The 22,445-nt window shown below is 45.1% G+C and overlaps 1 protein-coding gene across 3 annotated transcripts in view; it reads right to left on the bottom strand.

The window, feature by feature from the left end:
- Positions 1–22,445, bottom strand: part of LOC137520871 (FRAS1-related extracellular matrix protein 1-like) — a 288,103-nt gene that overhangs the window by 233,249 nt on the left and 32,409 nt on the right. For all 3 annotated transcript variants that reach the window (XM_068239387.1, XM_068239388.1, XM_068239386.1), the window contains 8 exons: positions 21,193–21,392; positions 19,640–19,963; positions 17,934–18,042; positions 15,359–15,490; positions 14,191–14,535; positions 3,203–3,345; positions 2,865–3,061; positions 159–249 (listed from right to left, as the gene is read on the bottom strand). In XM_068239387.1, the coding sequence (XP_068095488.1) occupies positions 159–249; positions 2,865–3,061; positions 3,203–3,345; positions 14,191–14,535; positions 15,359–15,490; positions 17,934–18,042; positions 19,640–19,963; positions 21,193–21,392 (1,541 nt within the window). The remainder of the gene's footprint in view (positions 1–158; positions 250–2,864; positions 3,062–3,202; positions 3,346–14,190; positions 14,536–15,358; positions 15,491–17,933; positions 18,043–19,639; positions 19,964–21,192; positions 21,393–22,445) is intronic.

The raw sequence follows: 22,445 nt of genomic DNA, 5'->3' as shown, positions 1-22,445 counted from the left end.
ATGCAGTTGATTTACAATGGATCAGGTAATTTGGGCACCTGTATCGACAGGCATCTATAACATGCAGTGATTGGAGGAAGATAGGGAGATGCAGAAAAAAAGTGTGGAAAAAAAGAGTGAAAAAGAAAGAGGAGGAGGAAAACACTTATTGCACGTACCTGTGTGAAAGCAGTCAGGGCGGGAATTAGTGGTTGTTTTTCTAAGGAGCTTGCTGTGTCCACAAAAATCAGCTTCCCAGCGTCCTGGAAACTAGAAGTTGTATGACGTTAGATATAATGTACGCCTATTCTAAAATCGAACAATGCCAGTTGCCTGACTGTCACACTGAGCTTTAGGCTTAAAGGAGTTCTGTGGAGTGCTGAAATAAACAAAAACTGACACTTACCTGGGGCTTCTATCAGCACCCTGTAGCTGTCATGTCCCGCGCTGTCCTCCTCCGATCACTCGTTCCCTGCCGCCGGTCCTGGTCTAATCACGCGTCTAACGCGGCTGCGTGGCCATGGCCGCACGCGTGCTCGCTCCCGCTCGCGTCTCCAGGAGCTTACTGCGCAGGTGCAGTAAAAGAAAACCTTGTACTGCTCCTGCGCAGTAAGCCCCCGGAGACGTGAGTGGGAGTGCGCACTTTTCATCTTGTTAGACGAATAATTGACTGTTTCTGACGTGGAACGGGTGATTGGAGGAGGACGGCGCGGGACATGACAGCTACAGGGGGCTGATAGAAGCCCCAGGTAAGTCTCAGTTTTTGTTTATTTCGCACTCCTCAGAACCCGTTTAAGCTGCTTTTTGTGACACACCTGCAACAAGCATGCATGCAGCCAGTGTACTAGATCTGCATGCTTATTCTGGGTCAATGACCAAAACAAAGTGACAATTAAAAAAAAAACATAGTTTCCTTAGGGACTCAGCTTTTTTAATATGTATGGCATATTACTGTTATTTTTTGCAAATAATGGCTTGTAATTGACAGGGTACAGTCAGAAAGCAAAAAAATAAACCTTTATTTACAAATAATATGTTGTTGCCATACATTGTTCTAGGAACATAATTTTAAATGTTGTGATAGCCAGGACACATGGGCAAAGACAACGTGTGGGTTTTATGTACAGTAGCATTGTTTATTTTAAAAATATAGGTGATAGAATTGAGAACTAGTGTATTTTTTCTTTATTGTTCCTTGTTTTTCCCTTGAAAATGCATAGAAAATAAAGTAATTGCTGAAAACAAGTATCACACCAAAAAGCCTAATTTGTGGCAACCCCCACCCCCCCCCAGATATAGATGATTTAGGTTTGATAAGTAGTGATAATGTTATTAGTGAATAAATGGGAGGAGTGCTGAAATGTGAAAATTGCTTTCATCCTTAAAGGCCACATACGATCTCTAAAAAAATAAAAAATCCACTTACCTGGGGCTCCCTCCAGCCCCTGCCAGCCGTCTTGTCCCCTCTGCAGCAGGATGTCCACTGCGCTTGCGTAAATGGCTCTCAGTCACACTGACATCATCCGGACTGTACTGCGCAGGCGCAGCAGTTCTGCGCTTGCGAAGTACAGTCAGGATGATGACAGCGCAACCAGTGAGCCGCATGCTGGAGCGCAGGAGAAGCCGACCTGGAAGCCGACCTGGTGAGGTCGGCATCTCCACCGGAGGGGACTGGGAGCCACTGGGCTGGGGAGCCACTGGGCCACCAGGAGCCACTGTGCGGCGAGGGCACAGGATGGATGCAGGAGGCTGGAGGAAGCCCCAGGCAAGTGGATTTTTTTATTTTTAATGTGCTCGGACCTTTCCTTTAAGGTGAAAACAACCAGTGGGCTAAAGTGGTTAAAGTATTAGATTTTGAGTACAGAAGTCAGGCAACCAGCATTGATTATTTAGAGAAGGAAGATGAAAGGCTCCATATTTCTCTCATTCTGGTTTCCATTTAAACTGAAATAGTATTTACTGTATTTTTTGGATTATAAGACTCACTTTTTCTCCCCCAAAAGTGGTGGAAAAAAGTCACTGCGTCTTATAGGCCAAATGCAGGGAGTTCCTGACTTGTGAACACCTGCCAATATGAACCTCCAACCAATCGCAATGTCGGGGACTCCCTATACCGTGTGCATGCAGAAGAGGACACGGGGGACAAAAAAGGACATAGAGGACACAAGGGGGACAGAGGCAGAAACATGGGGGGACACAAGGGGGACAGATGAGGACACAGGGAGACACAAGGTACAAGGGTGCATAATTCACAAGATGCCACTTCACCATGGATGCACCAGGTTTAATATATATATATATATATATATATATATATATATATATATATATATATATATATATATATATATGTATGTATATGTATGTATATGTATGTATGTATGTATATGTATGTATGTATGTATGTATGTATGTATGTACAGTATGTATGTACAGTATGTATATATATATATTTTTTTTTTTTCCCTGGATTTTGTCCTCTAAACCTAGGTGCATCTTATGGCCAGGAGCGTCTCATAGTCTGAAAAATATGGTAAGTAACTTCTTGGGACAGCAACAGACAAGTAGACCTCCAGAATGGACCCATGCTTGTCTGTAGATTCATCCATACCAGTACCGCAATGGACGAACCCAACCTGCATTATTTTTACCAATGCACTGCTATTCATTTCATAAAATGCCACACCTCTGCTTTTCGGAGCTCTGGGCTTGTCCACTGTATCCATAGTAGTCGGATACATTACCAGATACATTACTACTGCTCCATCTGTGTCTGTTGCAGAGTGAACTGAGCCTTTCAACTCATTCCCAATTTTTTTAAAATCTCTTAGTCCTCCCTGACTAGAGTTGTTAATTCTCTCATGCTTTGAATATGTTGCTCGTACCGAGGAGACAGCAGAGAGTAGCATGGCTTGGTGATGGTGTACAGGAGCTGACTATCTGGAGACTCCGCGTTGGTGAAATGAAGGTGCTTCCTAGTGATTCTGGAAACCTCATTCTCTTTCAAAGACAGCTGTCTTGTCGTTCCAAGGGCTTCTCTAGGCAGCTGATCCTTTACTGACGTAATGTGGATTACAACCACCTAGGCAAATAACCAAAGGATATTATTAGTTTTAATAATTGTGTCCACACCACCGAAGACCGATATACATTATTAAGGAGCATACACTGTGTAGAAATTAATTAGAACATTCGGAAATTTCCATTGGTATGGTCCACTCACATGTTTGTCTGAGTAGTTGGGTGGCTGATGACTGTCTGACAAAACAAATTCGAAGGTGTCCTGGAAGATCTCCCCTCCAAAGTGTCGGTAATAGATGAGTCCACGGAAGAGATCCCTCTGTAGGAATGTCTTTACTGAAATACCTACAGTATATAGTGACATCTCTTATTCAATGTCATGCCAACGAATAAACCATGTATATTTTCAGAATTGTACACTGTTTAAAGTGTAACTTTTAGGCATAAACTCAAAAATCAATTCTTTACTTTTATCTGGTAAACAAGTAATAAGGATGCTAACCAGGCAATCCAAAAGTTAAAATCACTATTACTTTTCTTGTTGATAAATGATAATTCCCCAGTTTACCTGACTCTTATTTGGTACACACAAAATTTGGGACACAAAAAGGAAGTTGCAGGGCATGCTGGGTTGTCATCTATTGCTTCTCTACTTCTACTTCTCTACTAGAGAAGCAAAAAAGGACAACACAGCATGCCCTGCGACTTCCTTTTTGTGTACCAAATTTTGTGTGTACCAAACAAGAGTCTTGTAAACTGGGGAATGATCATTCATCAACAAGAAAAGTAATAGAGATTTTAACTGTTGGACTGCCTGGTTAGCATCCGTATTACTTGTTTACCAGATAAAACTAAAGAATCGATTCTTGATTTTTTGCCCGACAGTTACACTTTAAATGTCATTTGATCAAAAATACAGGTCTTATCCAGACCCAGGAAACTTTATTTTAAGTTCTGGGTAGCTTGGAAAATGATTTAGGAAAAACACTCTTTTTGGGGTTTTATCACTGACTATGGCCTCAATTCACTAAGATTATGCTAGAGATAAGGCAAGAGAAAACTTACCTCCACACGTGAGAGAGTTATCTTACCTCTTCATTCCTTAAGTTACCTCCTCTGTAGTTAATTTACCTCCTCTGTAGTTAATTTACCTCCTCTGTAGTTATTTTCACATGCAGCTAATTAACAGCCTCTCTTTAACTCTGGAGTTATTTTAAGGATTGGAGAGTTAATTTAAAGACTGAAGAGTTAACTTTAGGCTTGCCTGAGGTAAAATGTTTCCTGAATACTACATGCCTTATCACCATGGTAACAACTCTAGAAGAGTTATTAAAGACAGGAGATAAGCTTAGTGAATTGAGGCCAATGTCTTCTCCTCATTTGCTGTTACTGCATCTCTGAAAAGTCTTATTTACCTTCTCAACAGGGACAGACACTTCCTCCATGGAGCCTTGAGGCTTCATTAATAAAACCGGTAAGATAAGGGTTCTTTGGAGGAGGGGAGATTTTGCTGTCCCCTCATTTTCCAAGGTATCCCAAATGCTAAAAGTCATATGAGTTGATATTGGTCAGGTAGTGGAAACCAGTGCTCACTGGCTCCATGCTCCTGGCCATCGAGCCAGGGCTGTGGAGTTGGAGGCAGAGTAGGGATTGAGTCAGAGTTGGAGCAATTTTTGGGTATCTGGAGTAGTAAAAAATGTTCCCGACTCCTAAAAAATGTAAACTTTAACTACAAGAAAAAAATATGATAAAATGTTCTGTTTCTCAGTTAATAGTCAGCATACATAACATAACATAAAAAAACTTGTATATACAGTAAGAGCAATGGTTAGTCCACAAAAATGACATAATAAGCCAATCAAAACACAAGTTACTTGTGTTGAGGCTATAAAGCAGTCGCCATATTTTTAAAATTATCCCCTTTTAAAATGTTCCCCTTTTCAATGTTCCCAATAGCTACTCAACTGGTTAAGCGATTCTCTTCAGACCTGCAACAGGAAATGCAGTCTATCGTCCTTAAAGGGAACCCGAGGTGAGGGACATGTGAAAGCTGCCATATTTATTCCATTTTAAATAATGCCTAGTGTCCTGCTGATCCTCTGCCTTTAGTACTTTTAGCTATAAACCCTAAACAAGCATGCGGATCAGATGTCTCTGGCCTAAGTCTGACTGGATTAGCTGCATGCTTGTTTCAGGTGCGTGATACAGACACTATTGCAGCCAAAGGGATCAGCGGAATAGCCAGGCAATTGGCATTGTTTGAAATGAAATAAATATGGCAGCCTCCTTATGTCTCCCACATCAGGTTCCTTTTAACAAAAATCTAAAACAATAAAGGGGAAAAAAACACTCTCAGGGTTAATTCTGTTAATGTAAAGTCAGCACCATGGATAGCAATGCATGGGTTAGCTCCTGTGAAAATAGTGACAGATTAAGAACATGAGAGACCAAAAGCTCTGAGTGCTGCAAAATCATGAATTTCTCAGGAAATTCAAGTCAGTATTCCAGATTGAATGGATATCCAAATTACTTTTCTAACCAGAACTGAGGAGAGAAAATGATGGCGCTAACATATACTAGTGAGTGATGTGACAATATGCTGTATTCCCATATTTTTGTCCATGCTCTGCTCATCAATAAACTGACAGTGATCAGTAAATAGGATCTGTTCGCACTTGTCACTTAGCGATGGATCCGTTGCAGTAAGTGGACCACACTTGTGCAGTCCGGGGTAATCCTGGGCATGCGGATGCGTTCCCCCATATAGCTCCAATAAAGCAGAGATTGTTGGTTCCACATAATTTTATCATGAGGGTGAGAAAGGGAGCTACGATAAGGCCACTCTCATTCTGGAGTGCTCATGCTGTCCACAATCTCAGATTCCAATGGCCATTGACTTCAATGACGAGTGTGGCAGTGCGGATTTTGCCATGCCCCCGCAAAAGGTGCATGATTCAAAAAAGTATGTTCCCTACCTCCCTGCCCAAATTTTCCCCTCTGCTATACAAGATTAGCCACACAATAAAAGCCTGTAAGTTCATATAATGACTGAAAATATAGACTGTGTTTCACTCTGCTAGAAACCTCCTCACTAAGCTTATCACTGCTGCTCGCCAGATCGTGACAGGTAATAATGGTGCACAGCGCCAGGGGAATGATAATGGCGCCACATAGACTTACATTATATAACACTATTTAGCGTTATAAGTGTTAAAAAATGGCGCAGGCAGTGTGCCTTACACTTTTAACGCTAAATAGCATTATAAGTGTTAACAAACGCAGAGGGCAGCGAGAGTCGGGGGGAGAGAGGCAGCGGACACTGGAGGGAATAGGCATCGGTGGAGGATATGTGCAATATGCATACATTACCTTGTCCCGGGCCGCCGATCGCTCCTTCACTCTGCTCCTTCACTTCTTCCGTTAGTTTGCTGTAGTCCTGCAGGCAGCCAGCCAATCGCCATGTGGTTTTAGTCCGCGCATGGTGATTGGCTGGCTGCAGGACTACAGCAAACTAGGAAGTGAAGGAGCGGAGGGAAGGAGCGATCACCAGCAGGGGCAAGGTAATGTATGCATATTGCACACATCCTCCTCCAATGCCTATTCCCTCCAGTGTCCCGCTGCCTCTCTCACCCCAACCCCCGCTGCCTGTACTAGCAGCCCCCCTGCATTTTTTAATGGCGCACCGTTCTGCAATAAATGTATCATAAACAGCGTTTTATTATACATTTATCGGCAGAACGGTGCGCCACTTTTCTCCCTGCGCCATTTTTAGATGGACGCCTCCAGATTGTTCTTTGAACACTATTTGTAGTTGAAAAGACTGAGCAAGCACAGCACAGCACATTGGTTTTTATTACTGTAGGATTCAGTGAATCTGAACAGCTGTGTAAGGCCCAGTTTATATGGGCCTCCTCTGGCGGAGGGTGGCTCGCGTCATTTCCGGTGCTCACTCCTGGAAGTTCAGAAACCACATGCCAACAGGTGCATTGTTTACTATTGTTGCTTTGCACTTCGTTCTTTCACATTGGGTGTAATGAGGCAACAGCAGGCTGAACGCGGACGTGTGTCCGCATCCGCATCAGCAGCGCAACCGCCCGCATGGCCGCATGCGGAACGCGGAGAAACGTCCACGTCCGCAGCGGTAGCACGATCCACCGTTCAGTCGCAGACCTCTCAGCGTACTCCACGTCGAGGCTGCACTCCTGGAACACCTTCACAGGCCTCATGGCATGCTGCTCGCCGAGACACCTCTCATGACAGTCTGGACCCCGTAGGGGCCACGCGCGTGTGCAGCAGAGCCTTTTATACTCTTAGAAAGAGAGTCAGCTGACCAGCTGGTCAGCTGACCTCAGCAAGGTCCTTGAGCTGTACTGCAAGGTCCTTGAGCCACGTTGTGATTGGTTGAATGGCTGGGCGGGCTGTTTGAGTCCAGCACAGTATAAAAGCAGGCATTCTGTCAGTTGCAAGTTGTCTGCAGTCAGCGAATACTTGTGTGTTAGCACTCAGACCCTAGTCAGATCCCAAAGTGTGCTAGAACCAGCTGGAGCTGGGGATCCACACTTAGCCAGATTCTGTTGATAGCCTAAAGTACTATTGCATTATATTGTGTATGACCTTTTGCCTGTTACCTCTTTATGCTCTTGTCTCCTGATTTTGTACTTCGCCAGCCCGTACCGTTACCGACTATTGGCTTGGCTTCTGACTACCCTTGTGTTTCTCGATTCTGTACCTCTGCTCATCTGATTTCCCGTTGCTGACCTTGGCTTGACCTCTGATCTTGATTTCTGTCTGTCGATTCGGTACTTCTTTGCCAGTTCTGATACCGAACCGTTTTTCCGTTTGACTTTGCCCCCTTTAGTGGGTTTTCCACTAAAGGGTTAACTCTGCTGAGTTCTTCTTGCGGGGAACTCAGTAACTCCTCAGCATATCATTACTGTTGAGGAACGCAATTCTGCGTTCTTATCCTAGTCGCAGAATCGCACACACTGCCCTTCCTTCCAGAGGTCTCCATCCCTCTGAGTTAACGTCAGTGTGGTGGGTTTTCCACAAGTTATCTGTACCTTGTTTTCCAGAGTACGCATAAATATTTGTATTATTGGTGATGCCGCAGATCACCATATAATCAAATATATCTGTATTACTAGTGATACTGCGGATCACTAATAATCAGAAAACTCTGAAGTGTATACACCAAACACCACAACATAACAGTACTGCAGACCAGTAAAAGTAACATGGAGGGAGTTGCCGAGCAGTTGCAGACTTTAACTGCGGCAGTCGATGAGCTTAGAAACACCGTTGCTGCTCAGCAGGTCCAGATCAACCAGCTGACTGAGGCCTTTCAGAAACTGCCGGCACCACTTAATGTTCTACCCTCCCCAGCCAGTAGCGAGCCTAAGATGGCTCTTCCTGAAAGATTTTCTGGTTCTCGGTCCGACTTCAGTAATTTCAAAAATCGTTGTTTAGCCTATTTTCAGATGAGGCCCATATCATCTGGTTCTGAGGTACAGAGAGTAATTTTTATTAAAACTTTGTTACAAGGGGATTCTCAGACATGGGCTTTCAGCTTACCTGAGGGTCACTCTGCCTTATCTTCAGTGTCCGAGTTTTTCAAGAACATGGCCATCATATATGAGGATCCTGATTTAGCCGGCACTGCCGAGCGTAAACTCCGATGCCTAAAGCAAGGCAATCGTATGGTTGAGGAGTACGCTGCCGAGTTTAGAAGGTGGGCGGTCTCAGTGAGGTGGGATCAGTTCACTCTTCTAGACACATACATGACCGGTCTCTCCGAGTCCATTATTGATGTCATGATAAGCCACCCTGAGCCCAAAGATGTAGATGCAGCTATTGCCTTATCGGTTAAGATCGATAGACGCATTCGCTATCATAAAAAGGGCAGGTCATCTGTGCTAGTTAGAGCGCCCTCTACTGTTGGTTCCCCTGAGGTTCCAGAGGAGGAGCCAATGCAGTTGGGGCACGGACGACTCTCAGTCGCTGAGAAAGCTAGGAGAAGGAAGGAGGGTCTGTGTCTATATTGTGGGGAAAAGGGTCATCGAGTGCAGAACTGCAGTAAGAAGGCGGAAAACTTGTCCGCTTAGGGATGGTTGGAGGTACCACCCTAAGCGAGCCAGTTCTACCTCCATGTCAGAATAAAATCTTGCTGCCCTGTTCTCTTCATTGGGAGAACAGTGACTTCCTAACCTCTGCATTTGTTGACTCTGGGTCAGCTGCCAACTTCATTGACAGAGACCTGGCTTTAAACTTTAACATTCCCATTCTTCCCATACAAAGACACATCTATGTTACAGCAATCGATGACTCTCCTTTACAGAACAAGACACCTCTTTGTCAAACTCCGCCGCTCACACTTCAGGTTGGAGTATTGCACACTGAGGTCATCCAGTTCTATGTTTTAAAGATGGCCACCTCATCCGTCATATTGGGGCTACCATGGTTGAAGAAGCATTCCCCTCAAATAGACTGGAAAGAGGGACAATTATCTGCCTGGTCCTCCTATTGTCAGGAGAATTGTCTTAAATCCATTTCTGTGTGTGCTTCAGAGGTCCAGGTCCAGGGGGTCCCACCTCAGTACACTGATTTTTCCGACGTATTTTGTCCTCGATCTGCTGACAGGTTGCCTCCACATAGACCCTATGACTGCCCCATTGAATTGAGACCGGGTACACTGCCTCCTAGGGGTCGTTTGTACAACCTCTCCAGCCCTGAAAAGGTGGCAATGAAAGATTACATCAAGGAGAACTTGGAGAAGGGATTTATCCGTGCCTGCAAGTCTCCTGCTGGTGCAGGTTTCTTTTTTGTTAAAAAGAAGGATGGTGGTCTTCGCCCCTGCATAGACTACAGGCAGCTAAACAAAATCACCATAAAAAATCGATACCCTCTTCCACTCATTGATGACCTGTTTACTCAGATTACTGAGGCCTGTGTTTTTTCAAAGTTAGACTTGAGGGGGGCATACAATCTTATTCGGATCAGAGAGGGCGACGAGTGGAAGACCGCATTTAACACTCCTGACGGTCACTATGAGTATTTAGTTATGCCCTTTGGATTGTGCAATGCCCCAGCTGTCTTTCAGGAGTTTGTAAACGATATTTTCAGAGATGTGTCTGGCAGGTTTACAGTGGTCTATCTTGATGATATTTTAATTTTTTCAAAAAATTTACAGGAACACAGGAAGCATGTAAAATTTGTGTTACAGAAGCTCAGGGAGAACCAGTTATATGCTAAGCTGGAGAAATGCCTCTTCGAGGTGAAAGAGGTGGCATTTTTAGGGTATATTATATCCACCTCTGGACTGGCAATGGATCCAAGCAAAGTCTCAGCAGTGTTGGATTGGCCGCAACCTTCAGGCCTCAAAGCCCTGCAGAGATTTTTAGGCTTTGCTAACTATTATAGGCGGTTTATTAGGGGGTACTCTTCAGTTGTTGCCCCCATGACCCAGTTGACCAAGAAAGGCGCTGATGCGACTAACTGGTCACCAGAAGCCATTGAGGCCTTTCAATCATTAAAAAAATCTTTTTGTTCCGCCCCCATATTGCGTCATGTTGACGTCACCCGCCCCTTCATAGTAGAGGTAGATGCATCGGAGGTTGGGGTTGGGGCAGTCCTCTCGCAAGCTTTTGGACCTGATAATAAGGTTCATCCTTGTGCATTTTTTTCAAGAAAGTTTGCACCGGCAGAGAGGAATTATGATGTGGGGAACCGGGAATTGTTGGCTGTTAAGTTAGCTCTAGAGGAGTGGCGTCATTGGTTAGAGGGGGCAGAATTTCCCTTTACTGTTTATACTGACCATAAGAACCTCGAATACATTGAGAAGGCCAAGAGATTAACACCCAGGCAGGCGAGATGGGCACTTTTTTTTTCCCGGTTTGATTTTATCATAACCTATAAGCCTGGGGATAAGAATGTTAAGGCTGACGCCTTATCCAGGTGTTTTGAATCTGAATCTGCCCCACCAGCCACTCCTGTCAATATTCTACCTGAGAGGTATTTTCTGGCAGCCACTGAGATCTCCGAAGACTTGTCAAAATCGCTTATTGCATGCCAGTCCAATGTTCCCAATGGAAAACCTGAGGGACTTCTGTACGTCCCTATTCGTTTTCGGGAACGGGTGCTCCAGATGTTTCATGAACATAAGAATGTGGGACATCCAGGTATTGCCAGAACCCAGGAACTCTTGAATAGGGCAGTCTGGTGGCCTTCTTACATGTCTGATTGTGAGGAATTTGTTAAGTCCTGCTCTGTCTGTGCCAGGAGTAAGTCCTCCAGAAAAGCTCCAGCAGGCTCTCTTCAGCCCCTGCCTTCTCCACAGGTTCCATGGTCCCACATTTCCATGGATTTTGTGGGGGAGCTGCCTGAATCTGAAGGTAACACTGTCATCTGGGTTGTTACGGACAGATTTAGTAAAATGGCACATTTCGTTGCTCTGTCTGGGTTTCCATCTGCCCGTAAATTGGCAGATTTATTTATTAATAACATCTTTAAGTTACATGGAATTCCGGTGGATATTGTATCTGATAGGGGGGTACAATTTGTGTCAAAGTTCTGGAGGGCCTTTTGTAAAGATCTGGGGATTTCTTTATCATTCTCTTCAGGTTACCATCCCCAGACTAATGGGCAGACAGAGAGGATCAATCAGTCCATGGAGCAGTTTCTTAGATGTTACATAGCAGATGCACAACATCTCTGGACAAGATTCCTCCCATTTGCTGAATTTGCCCACAATAACTTGAAAAACGCATCCTCTGGTTATTCTCCCTTTCAGATTGTCAATGGGAAGTGTCCCAAGTTTACGTCACTTCCAGTCAAGGAGTCACCTCTTCCAGCTCTCCAGGAATGGCAGGGGACTTTCAGAGAGATCTGGGGGAAGGTCAGAGATAATTTGGACAAAGCTTTTTCTGTTCAAAAGAAATTTGCTGATAGAAGACGTTCCACGGAGTGGAACTTTATTCCAGGGGATTATGTTTGGGTCTCTACTAGACACATTCCTCTCAGGCAACCATCAGCAAAATTAGGTCCTCGCTTTATCGGGCCTTTCCCTATAGAGAGTAAGATCAATGAGGTCACTTACAAAGTAAAATTACCTACTAATATGAGATGTGGCAGGACTTATCATGTTTCTTTATTGAAGCCTGCGGTAAGGGTAGATTCTACTCCCCCTGCTCCTGTGGTAGTGGATGGGGAATTGGAATATGAAGTCCAGGACATTTTAGATTCCCGTTTCTCACGCAACAAGCTCCAGTATCTGGTGCACTGGAAGGGGTACGGGCCAGAAGAGAGGTCATGGGTTCCCCTTCGAGATCTTCATGCTGAGGAGAAAAGGAGGAGATTTCATGAGTTGTATCCTGGGAAACCGGGTGAGGCATGCCCGGAGGTCATGCCTGAAAGGGGGGGTACTGTAATGAGGCAACAGCAGGCTGAACGCGGACGTGTGTCCGCATCCGCATCAGCAGCGCAACCGCCCGCATGGCCGCATGCGGAACGCGGAGAAACGTCCACGTCCGCAGCGGTAGCACGATCCACCGTTCAGTCGCAGACCTCTCAGCGTACTCCACGTCGAGGCTGCACTCCTGGAACACCTTCACAGGCCTCATGGCATGCTGCTCGCCGAGACACCTCTCATGACAGTCTGGACCCCGTAGGGGCCACGCGCGTGTGCAGCAGAGCCTTTTATACTCTTAGAAAGAGAGTCAGCTGACCAGCTGGTCAGCTGACCTCAGCAAGGTCCTTGAGCTGTACTGCAAGGTCCTTGAGCCACGTTGTGATTGGTTGAATGGCTGGGCGGGCTGTTTGAGTCCAGCACAGTATAAAAGCAGGCATTCTGTCAGTTGCAAGTTGTCTGCAGTCAGCGAATACTTGTGTGTTAGCACTCAGACCCTAGTCAGATCCCAAAGTGTGCTAGAACCAGCTGGAGCTGGGGATCCACACTTAGCCAGATTCTGTTGATAGCCTAAAGTACTATTGCATTATATTGTGTATGACCTTTTGCCTGTTACCTCTTTATGCTCTTGTCTCCTGATTTTGTACTTCGCCAGCCCGTACCGTTACCGACTATTGGCTTGGCTTCTGACTACCCTTGTGTTTCTCGATTCTGTACCTCTGCTCATCTGATTTCCCGTTGCTGACCTTGGCTTGACCTCTGATCTTGATTTCTGTCTGTCGATTCGGTACTTCTTTGCCAGTTCTGATACCGAACCGTTTTTCCGTTTGACTTTGCCCCCTTTAGTGGGTTTTCCACTAAAGGGTTAACTCTGCTGAGTTCTTCTTGCGGGGAACTCAGTAACTCCTCAGCATATCATTACTGTTGAGGAACGCAATTCTGCGTTCTTATCCTAGTCGCAGAATCGCACACACTGCCCTTCCTTCCAGAGGTCTCCATCCCTCTGAGTTAACGTCAGTGTGGTGGGTTTTCCACAAGTTATCTGTACCTTGTTTTCCAGAGTACGCATAAATATTTGTATTATTGGTGATGCCGCAGATCACCATATAATCAAATATATCTGTATTACTAGTGATACTGCGGATCACTAATAATCAGAAAACTCTGAAGTGTATACACCAAACACCACAACATAACATTGGGGCTTTTTGTTAAAAAAGCAACAGCGATTAGGGTTCCGGACTCTGCATACAAATATGGTGATCACACAAACAAGGCAAAGAACAATTAAGGTGTGCACCGCCAGTAAAAAATCTGCCTCTATTCATTTTGAATGGAAGCAGTACTGTAAAAAAAATAACTTCGGCAAAAACGATGGGGGAACCGTCCGTGTGAACCAGCCCTACGCTTAGCAGGCAGAGTTTTCTTCACCATAAAGATTGAAATGATTTTGATTATACAGCCAATCCATTTAATGACAGCCCATAGCAATGCTGTACTCTGTGCTGGGGGAACTTGTTTTCTTTACACAGGTGACATTACTGTGGGACAGATGCAGATAAAATAACTCTATGGGCAACAAACAGTACAAAACACGTTTACATTGTATATTTTGGCAGACTGTAATTGTGCTTTAAGCCTCCAGAATTAACTAAACAATTAAATATCAATTTTGGTGGACAAACACTTTAAAAATGCCCAGAGAAAGATTGTGAAGTTTAGAACAGAGTTATTAGCAGAGAGATGTTATGCCTCACTATTGGCAAAACACACCTAGAAATGGCAATTACCAAAGCTCTCGGTGGAGAATCTCTTTACTAGCTCCCCAGCACTTGGTGGCTTGGTGACAGTGTACAGTATGTGGTCATCACTGGAATCCATGTCTGATGCCAGCAGCATATCCTTCTCTATGAGGACCGAAGCGCCTTCGAGAAGCTCAAACCCCACGTTGTTCACCAAGAAGGGTGGGGTGTCGTCCTTAGGGAGGATGTTTATTGGGAATTTATGCCTGATGCTATGTTTTCCATCAAAAATCCGGAATACAATGTAGTCTTTGGAACTGTCACTGTCATCGTGGTGGTAGCGCACAACGCCATCTTTGATGTCCTGAACAGTGAACATGAAAGCTTTGGATCCTAAAGGTAAATAATATAGTTAATGTTATGCATTTATATAGTGCTGCAATTTTCTTTAGTCCGTACAAAGTACACTGAAAATGTAATTTAAAGACGCTTAGAGGAGCTTACTATTTAACGTCCCTACCTTAGATAAAGTCTAATGTCCCTACCATAGGCTAGTGCCAATCTTTGGAGGCAATAATTATCTTGCCATTTTATGTTTTTGAGGATGTTGGCAGGGCTGGTATAAATCATGCAGGGACCCTGGAGCAAAACAAAGTTGAAGCCCCCTACCCCCCCCCCCCCCCCCCCTCCCAAGCAAGCAAAGTCAGCCCCCAGGCTCCCAGCTCCTCCAGACCCACCAGGTGGTCTCCTGCTGACTGCTCCCATGGAACCTAGAATCCCCCATTAGAGATTGATTAGTCCAAAACCTTTCAGATGTCATTTTTACTACCTACTGTAATTGACCGAAACCTAGGATAAAAGTCATTTATAGTGTATTTTAATGCAGGAGAAATGTACTAAAGTATGTGTAAACATGTATTTTATGGATTTTCATAATAGTGGACCTGTAAAGTTTTCCCTAGTACTAGACGTCGACTAAAGGTCCCACCCATTTTCCCCTCAATGCTACCATTGGCTGCTCAGTTGATCACATGACTGCCCTGAAAGTTACAGCAGCCAGGAAGTTTTCCTCACAGCATAATTTGTGGAATTACTTTAATCACAGCATAGCACTAAAGAAATGTATTTCATTATGGAAAAATGTAAAACTGCCTGGTTCAGATCTGCTCAGCTATGACAAGTTCTAAATAAAATGAAGCCCATCAATGAATCTTACCTCTAAGTGTGAGGCGTCCATGATGCAATCCATCTACAGTCACCAGACGAACAGCTTGAATGTTATCATTATCCACGATCTGAAAGATCTCCCACGTTATAGGACGGGATTGTCCCTCCAGCACTGTCAGCCCTGAGGAGTCCAGTCATTGTGGGACAGAAAGTGAGGAGACAGTTAGCAGACGTACCATCAGCTCATGGAAAGTGTGTTGTATTAGGATATGCTGTACAGTATATGTTATTGCCAGAACCCAAAGTCTGGCCACTTCAGCTTCTGGCCTGCCAATATCAGGGGCAAACCCAGGATTTTCAAGGAGTGTTTTCTGAAAGGTCTCCCTCAGCCTCGCAGAATACAGTATAATAATATGGTAGGACATCATGCTGGGTACACACAATGCAATTTCCCGTGAAGAATGACAGGATCTGAGGATCATTTCTGACATGTCCGATATGCTCCTGATTGAACACTCAGGAGCAGTTTGGATACAGATAATAATGAGGACAACTGACATTGGTAATGAAGGGGAAAGTGCAGCGCTCACGCAGCAGGGGCACAAGGCTGTGCTCATACCTGGCTCTATGCTCTGTCATGTTCCCCAGAGCTGCTCCATGCTCTGTACACATTCTGCTGCTACATCCAAAGCCAACTGTAGCAGGGAAAGAAAGGGGGCAGTGCTGTGAGCAGCAGGATGCCTGCAGACATTCTGGTGTCTCAACTCGTGCCTGTCCCCAGACACTGCACTGCACCGGCCCAGGTCTGAGGGACAGGATTCTGGGCAGCTGTAACCCCCCCCCCCCCCACTGAACCTGCCTATGAATACAGGAAATGGCCAGCTCATGCAGTCAATACAGGAAATACAGTGGTGTAACAATATGGGCTGCAGCCCCTGCACCTGCTGGGGCTGTTCTGGGGAGAAGGAGGGGTCGCAGCATGAGGGGAGAGCATTACAAACCTCTGTGCTCCATCGCTGAAGTCCGATCTCTAACTGTTACTTCCTGATAAAGAGCCCGAGCTGAGGGGGGCAGTGACCATGTATGGGCCACTGCTCTCCCCTCATGCTGCGACTTCTTCTGCCTTCTAAAACGGCCCTGAGCGGGCCTCAGGAGGGGAGGCATCCAAATTTTCGCAGGGAGCCCAGTGATTTCTAGTTAAGCCCCTGAGGAAATAAATGAGTTTTTGTGGACTGGTCAGAATGCATCATGACTACATGTGGCCTACCAAGTCCCAAAATGCCTTCCCCCACTGCCTCTTACCATTCCCTGCGTTTTGCACATACAGGATCTTCAGCAGCCATCTGCAGCTCTCTGCTGCCTCCCATTCTGCACACACAGACCCTGAATTTTACAGCTGCCGGCTGTAGCACTCGGCGCGCTCTCTCCGCTCTGCTTATAGAACCCTGTGGAGCTGCCTTCACAGCTGCCGATGGCAGGCTTCCTGTTATCCTGCAGAAAGCCGCAGCTTGATCAGGCCTAGCCTGGGGATCAGAAGGCAGCAGTAAAACGGCAGCAAGCAGTGGTAAGTGGGCAACGGGGTCATGTTGTGTATTGGCCGGCCAAAGTGCTAAAAAAAGTTAGTATTTCCTGTATTGGCCAACCAGAATCCAAAGTGGCTGAACTTCAGGTTCTAGCCATAACATATATACTGTAGCAATAACAATTGCAGGATGAACTCAGGGCAGACGTTGGCGGGACTTAAACTGGGGGGGAGGACATCTGGCTATAGGGAGAGGGTCTGCCTTAAACATGGGGGGGGGGGCATCTGGCTATAGGAAGGAGGGGCTTGCCTTGAACTGGGCGGGACATCTGCCTATTTGTAATGGGTAGGAGGATGCCTCACACTGGGGGCACATCTGGCTATTTATACTGTAGAGGGGGCTGTGCTGGGGAGGGGACTTATACACAAGTTAGTTACTTTTTACTGTTTTTTGAGGGGAAAGTGGGTACTTCAGATAATAGGTAGGTCGGCGTATACACAAGTATATATGGTAATAGCAAAGCCCTCATAGATGCTACCTTCACTAAAATTGCTACGTATGTTAAGGGGAATAGTGGAAACAAGTACAAAAATAATTTTTTAAAAATACCTTATAGTTTTTGAGAAAATCGATTTTAAAAATGCAAAGGAAAAATGATTTTTAAACTCAAAAAATGACAGTTTAAAAACATTTTCCTTTTCATTTTCAACAGCGATTATCTCAAAAACTACAAAATGATTTTTATTGGGAATTTATGCCTGATGCTATATTTTCCATCAAAAATCCGGAATACAATGTAGTCTTTGGAACTTTTTAATAGAAGTGAAATGGAAAAACAGAGAGTGAACTAAGTGGACAGGTTTTTGAACATTACATGATGAATGAAATAACTTAAAAAAAGGCTATACTGGGTTATCTTTCAATGAAAAGATAACCAGCATTTTCTAACAATGTCAGTAGGAACAAACGTTCAAATTTTTTCTTAACAGATCGTCTGTGCAAAAACTGCCTATGATTGCTAAACACAGGAAGTGTGACAGATTTTCAGCTGGTTGAAAAGAAGTAACACATTTTGGGGGAAAAATTGTTTTGGACACTTACCCATATTCCAGGACACCCTAGGGGCCTTTGTCTCAGCAGTCCTAATGGAGAAATGGACCATTATTTGGGGACTACTCAGGAAATGACCATCAACTGCCTGAAATTCCACCTGAAATAACAGAATAGTGTAACATGTTAGCTATCAGAGGAAGACAAGTGTCCCCAACAGGGTAGTTAATAGACTAAATTTCACCCAGAGCGAGGGTGTAAAAATTGCACCCCCCACCCCCGTGGACTCACAAACCCTGGTGACTCACAGACACTATCGCAGACACAGGTCACAAGTAGATCACCCACTTCCTAGTGACCACGCGCTCATCCAGGAGGAAGCAGGGACCAGGAAAACACAAAGGCGAAGAGAGCCTGGAAAGCAGACTCCTCCATGGGCGCTATCCACTGACAGCCTACAGTACCGCTACAGGACATCATGTGTCATCACACGGTGGTGAAGTGACGTCGGACGCAGGCAGCCCAGGAAGGTGATTGCACTGATCATCATCTTCCATTTGGCTGCACCGCCCGTCACCAGCTCCCTAGCGGTTATGTCCTTATGCCTGCGCCCCCCCCCCCCCTTCTTCTACTTGCCGTCTGCGCCCAGGACGGTCACCCTGTCCAAGAAAAGGCTCTAGTCCCCAACATTGATGCCCCCCCCCCTCCCTTCAGCAATCAGTCAAGGCAAAAGATCCTTGGTTGACTATTTTTATCCCCGCTGGTGAGTATCTTCCACTCCTCTTCCCCTTCCCCATCTCAATGGAACAGAACAGGTTGCTTAGCAGATATCTGCGCAGTATGTACAATAATTATTGTTAAAAGCTGAGCTAAAATCGATTTTGAACAGTTATACAAAATTGTTCAAAGCTTCACACTGTGAGGAGAGACCACAGTGATGACTCATCAAGGAGTTCCTGCTCTTCATAGTCCAATCAGAGTTACAAGACCAGTGTAGGCTTCTTAGAATGTCCAGGACAAACAGTCACAGTAGCCAGCTGACTGTTAGGGTCCTTTTACATCTAATGCGTTGGTATGCGTTAGTGTAAATTAGTATGCGTTGGTATGAGATTTCCCATAGCAGTGCATTGTGAAAAAGCTTCCCAATTAAAAACGTGTATAGTGGTAACTGAGCCATAGGAAAATATGGGCATTAGTTTGAAAATCAGCTTTCTTTCAGTTATAACTGAGATCAACTGATTAAGTGTAAAAGGGGCCTAAGGGTCGTCACTCCTGGCGGGGGGTGGGGGGCGTGGCTTGCGATCCCATTCATCACTGAATGGGATCACGGTCTTCCACATTTTACCACTTCCAAGTAGAATGAGAATTACCTATGCAATCTGTTGCTAGTATTCAAAATCTGTTGGTCCTCATGCTACATGGTAGTGGTAAAATTGTCCAATCATTGACCAATCAAAATTCAATGTCTGTACGTACCCTTGTTAGGTTCACACTGGGGCATTGCATACTTTGTAAAAACATGACCAAACGTAATGGAGGAGAAAAGTCACATCATGCTTTAAACGTGTGATGCAGCGCATACGGTGAAGCATACAGACCGTGAATCATATGCTTCACTGCAACAGCCTGGAACTGGACCACTCCAAATGAATAGCAACTGCACTTTTGCATAAAAGTATCATTATAGTTGCATCTCAGTGAGCATCTCTGCACTGTGAATGGCCTTTAAGATCTACACTGAGAATCTTAGAGCTTACCTCATAGTTGCGTCTCTCGGGTTGAGATGTGTTGGGTGGCTGGTAAGCTATCTTCAGGTCATGCAGGTCTTGCCAGGAGAAGGAAGTTATAGCTTTTGTTTGGTCATCCAGGTGGGTAATATAACCATCAGGCGGTGGCTTACTGATCTTAAACACAAGCTTTCTCTTGGGAGTCTCATCATCTTCAGCATCCAGAGTGGCGGTCGTTAAAGGAGTCAGTATGAATTGGTCAATTTCCAAGATGAACGTGGGCATGAAGGCTGCACGGGGTGGAGTGTTTGGAACCGCACTTGCGATTCTTACTGGAATCCATATATTTTGTGCCTGGAATCAGAGCAATATTCATGTCAGCTGGCTTTATTATCAGAAATATGGAGAGTCTGTTTTGCTCCACAGCCACCAAAATCTAGAATTGGAGACAGATACTGTCTATTAAGTTAAACTCCCTGTAGAAATACTAGTTTCTTGGCTGTAATGCTGGTGCCTAACTTTCCCCAGTATGCAGATTCGATTGTCTTCTAATACACAAGAATCTTCAGGGTAGGAACACATTAGGCATTATGTGCCAATGAAAACGCATATGCGATTCTGCCTAGTGTGTTCCTACCCTAAGGCATTGTTATGGCCACAGGATCAGTATGACCTTCAGTTAACTAGCATTTTCAAAATTACTTCAGTAGTGGAAGCATGGGACCCCCTAGAAAAACTACGAGGGACCCCACCTACATTCACAAATTCTAATCTTGGTGACCCCCACAGCCTAGGGGCCCCACTTTCCGGGAATCCTAAAACAAGTTAGGCTGTCACAGGTCCCCTCCACCCATAACAAGTGTAGCCACAACAACACCTGATCTGAAGGATGGAACTCTATATCAGGCAAGTAGTTTGGCCCATGTCCTCAGAGCTCTGAGCCCTCCTGCAGTTGCAGGATTGCTCCCACCTCCCAACTATTGTTACACCCCTGAGCAAGAACCTTCATACTTCTATCTTGATAGGTGTAATTTAAAGGGATACTGTAGGGGTGTCGGAGGAAAATGAGCTGAACTTACCCGGGGCTTCTAATGGTCCCCTGCAGACATCCTGTGTTGGCGCAGCCACTCCCCAATGCTCCGGCCCCGCCTCCGGTGCACTTCTGGAGTTTCTGACTTTAAAGTCAGAAAACCACTGCGCCTGCGTTGCCGTGTCCTCACTCCCGCTGATGTCACCAGGAGTGTACTGCGCAGACACAGACCATACTGGGCCTGCGCTGTGCGCTCTTGATGACATCAGCGGGATCGAGGGCACGGCAACGCAGGCGCAGTGGTTTTCTGACTTTAAAGTCAGAAATTCCAGAAGTGAACCGGAGGCGGGGCCGGAGCATCGGTGAGCGGCTGCGCGGGCACAGGATGTCTGCGGGGGACCATTAGAAGCCCCGGGTAAGTTCAGCTCATTTTCCCCCGACCCCCCTACAGTATCCCTTTAAAGATTGGCTGCTAAATGACAGAAAGGTACACTGAATATGATTCTAGGAGAAAATGATGGCAAGCTCGTCTTAACACAATACTATTATGGACCTGCAGCAGTTTCCGGTTGTCCTGGCTTCGATATTCTATCTGGAAGGGGATATAATCCACATCCGGGGAAGGAGGGTTTAAGTGTTCGTATCGGATGCCCATTTGCAGAAGATCGGTACAGCTGGCCTTCAGCAGCTTCATTTCCTTAAAACCAGAGTGGCAGGCCTTGTTGCCGGGACACCGCAACCTATCTTGTCTGTCTGAAGGAGAAAGGAATAAAATAATAATCTTCAGCATAGCGAGTTAAAAAGAAACATTGGTCAAACCTTTTCCACACTGGTTGGTTTCTGAGTTTCTAATATGTTCTTTATATTTATTGTATGGTTCTGGAAACTCATACAGTATCTGTACACCTTCACACAACCTGCCTCAGCATGTACCAGTCTTATACACACTTCCACATTATTAACCAAGAAGCAAGCCTTTTGGGCTTACAATTTCCCTCACAATGAAAACAAATGGTAGATTAAAAAAAAAACCCTAGTCATGTGAACAATGAAGCCTTGTCGCTGTACTGCAGATTAAATCAGAGTTACCCTGACACCAACCCTCAAGCTCTTTCTTGCTAGCCTTCTAAGATTTGTGAATTTGTGCATTGCCTTTCAGGGTTTATTCAGCAAACCAGCATGAACAAGGCATGTCATCAAGGGTTAGAGTGAGATACCAGCCTAACAGCTGTTTCTAGGGTGATCCTGCTTCCTCAGAGACCTTACCTAACATTCCCAAGAAACATGTATGTGTAAGGGGTACTTAAAAGCAAACCTGAAATGAGATAAAAGAAGGCCCAAGGTACTTGTCTAAGGAGAGGGAATGCTCTTGAACCCATAGGGCCTTCCTAATATTTTCTCTTTCTACTCAGGCCTTCAGGACTCCATGGAAGATTTCAAAAGCATTCGCGTCTCTGGGTGCTCCCACAGATGAACACATCTGTACTACGTAGGTGGGAGACTGGACTCGCCACTGCACAGTATGGATTGGATTCGCTTGTCTTTGGAAATACTCGAGTATGCAAGTACTTGCAAAGCCTTCCAAGGTGTACCAAAGATGTATTCCGACATTCTAGTTGATAATTTCAATGGGGGCCCGGCGGTGAAATAAGGAGATGAAGAGAGGACCAGGAAGGCTTTTCCTCTTCTTAGGAGATTATTTAACTCTTTTTTTTTTCTCAGTTCAGGTTTTCTTAAAGATAGTGTTACCCACAGTAGGGGTACTTGGCCAACATTATCATTAGAAAAGGGGAGCATGCAATAAGA

Source organism: Hyperolius riggenbachi, chromosome 6 (assembly GCF_040937935.1).
Source record: "Hyperolius riggenbachi isolate aHypRig1 chromosome 6, aHypRig1.pri, whole genome shotgun sequence".
In the NCBI taxonomy this organism is placed as follows: Eukaryota; Metazoa; Chordata; class Amphibia; order Anura; family Hyperoliidae; genus Hyperolius; species Hyperolius riggenbachi.
Note: the sequence above shows the minus strand (reverse complement) of the source record. Positions and strands in the feature narration are given on the sequence as shown.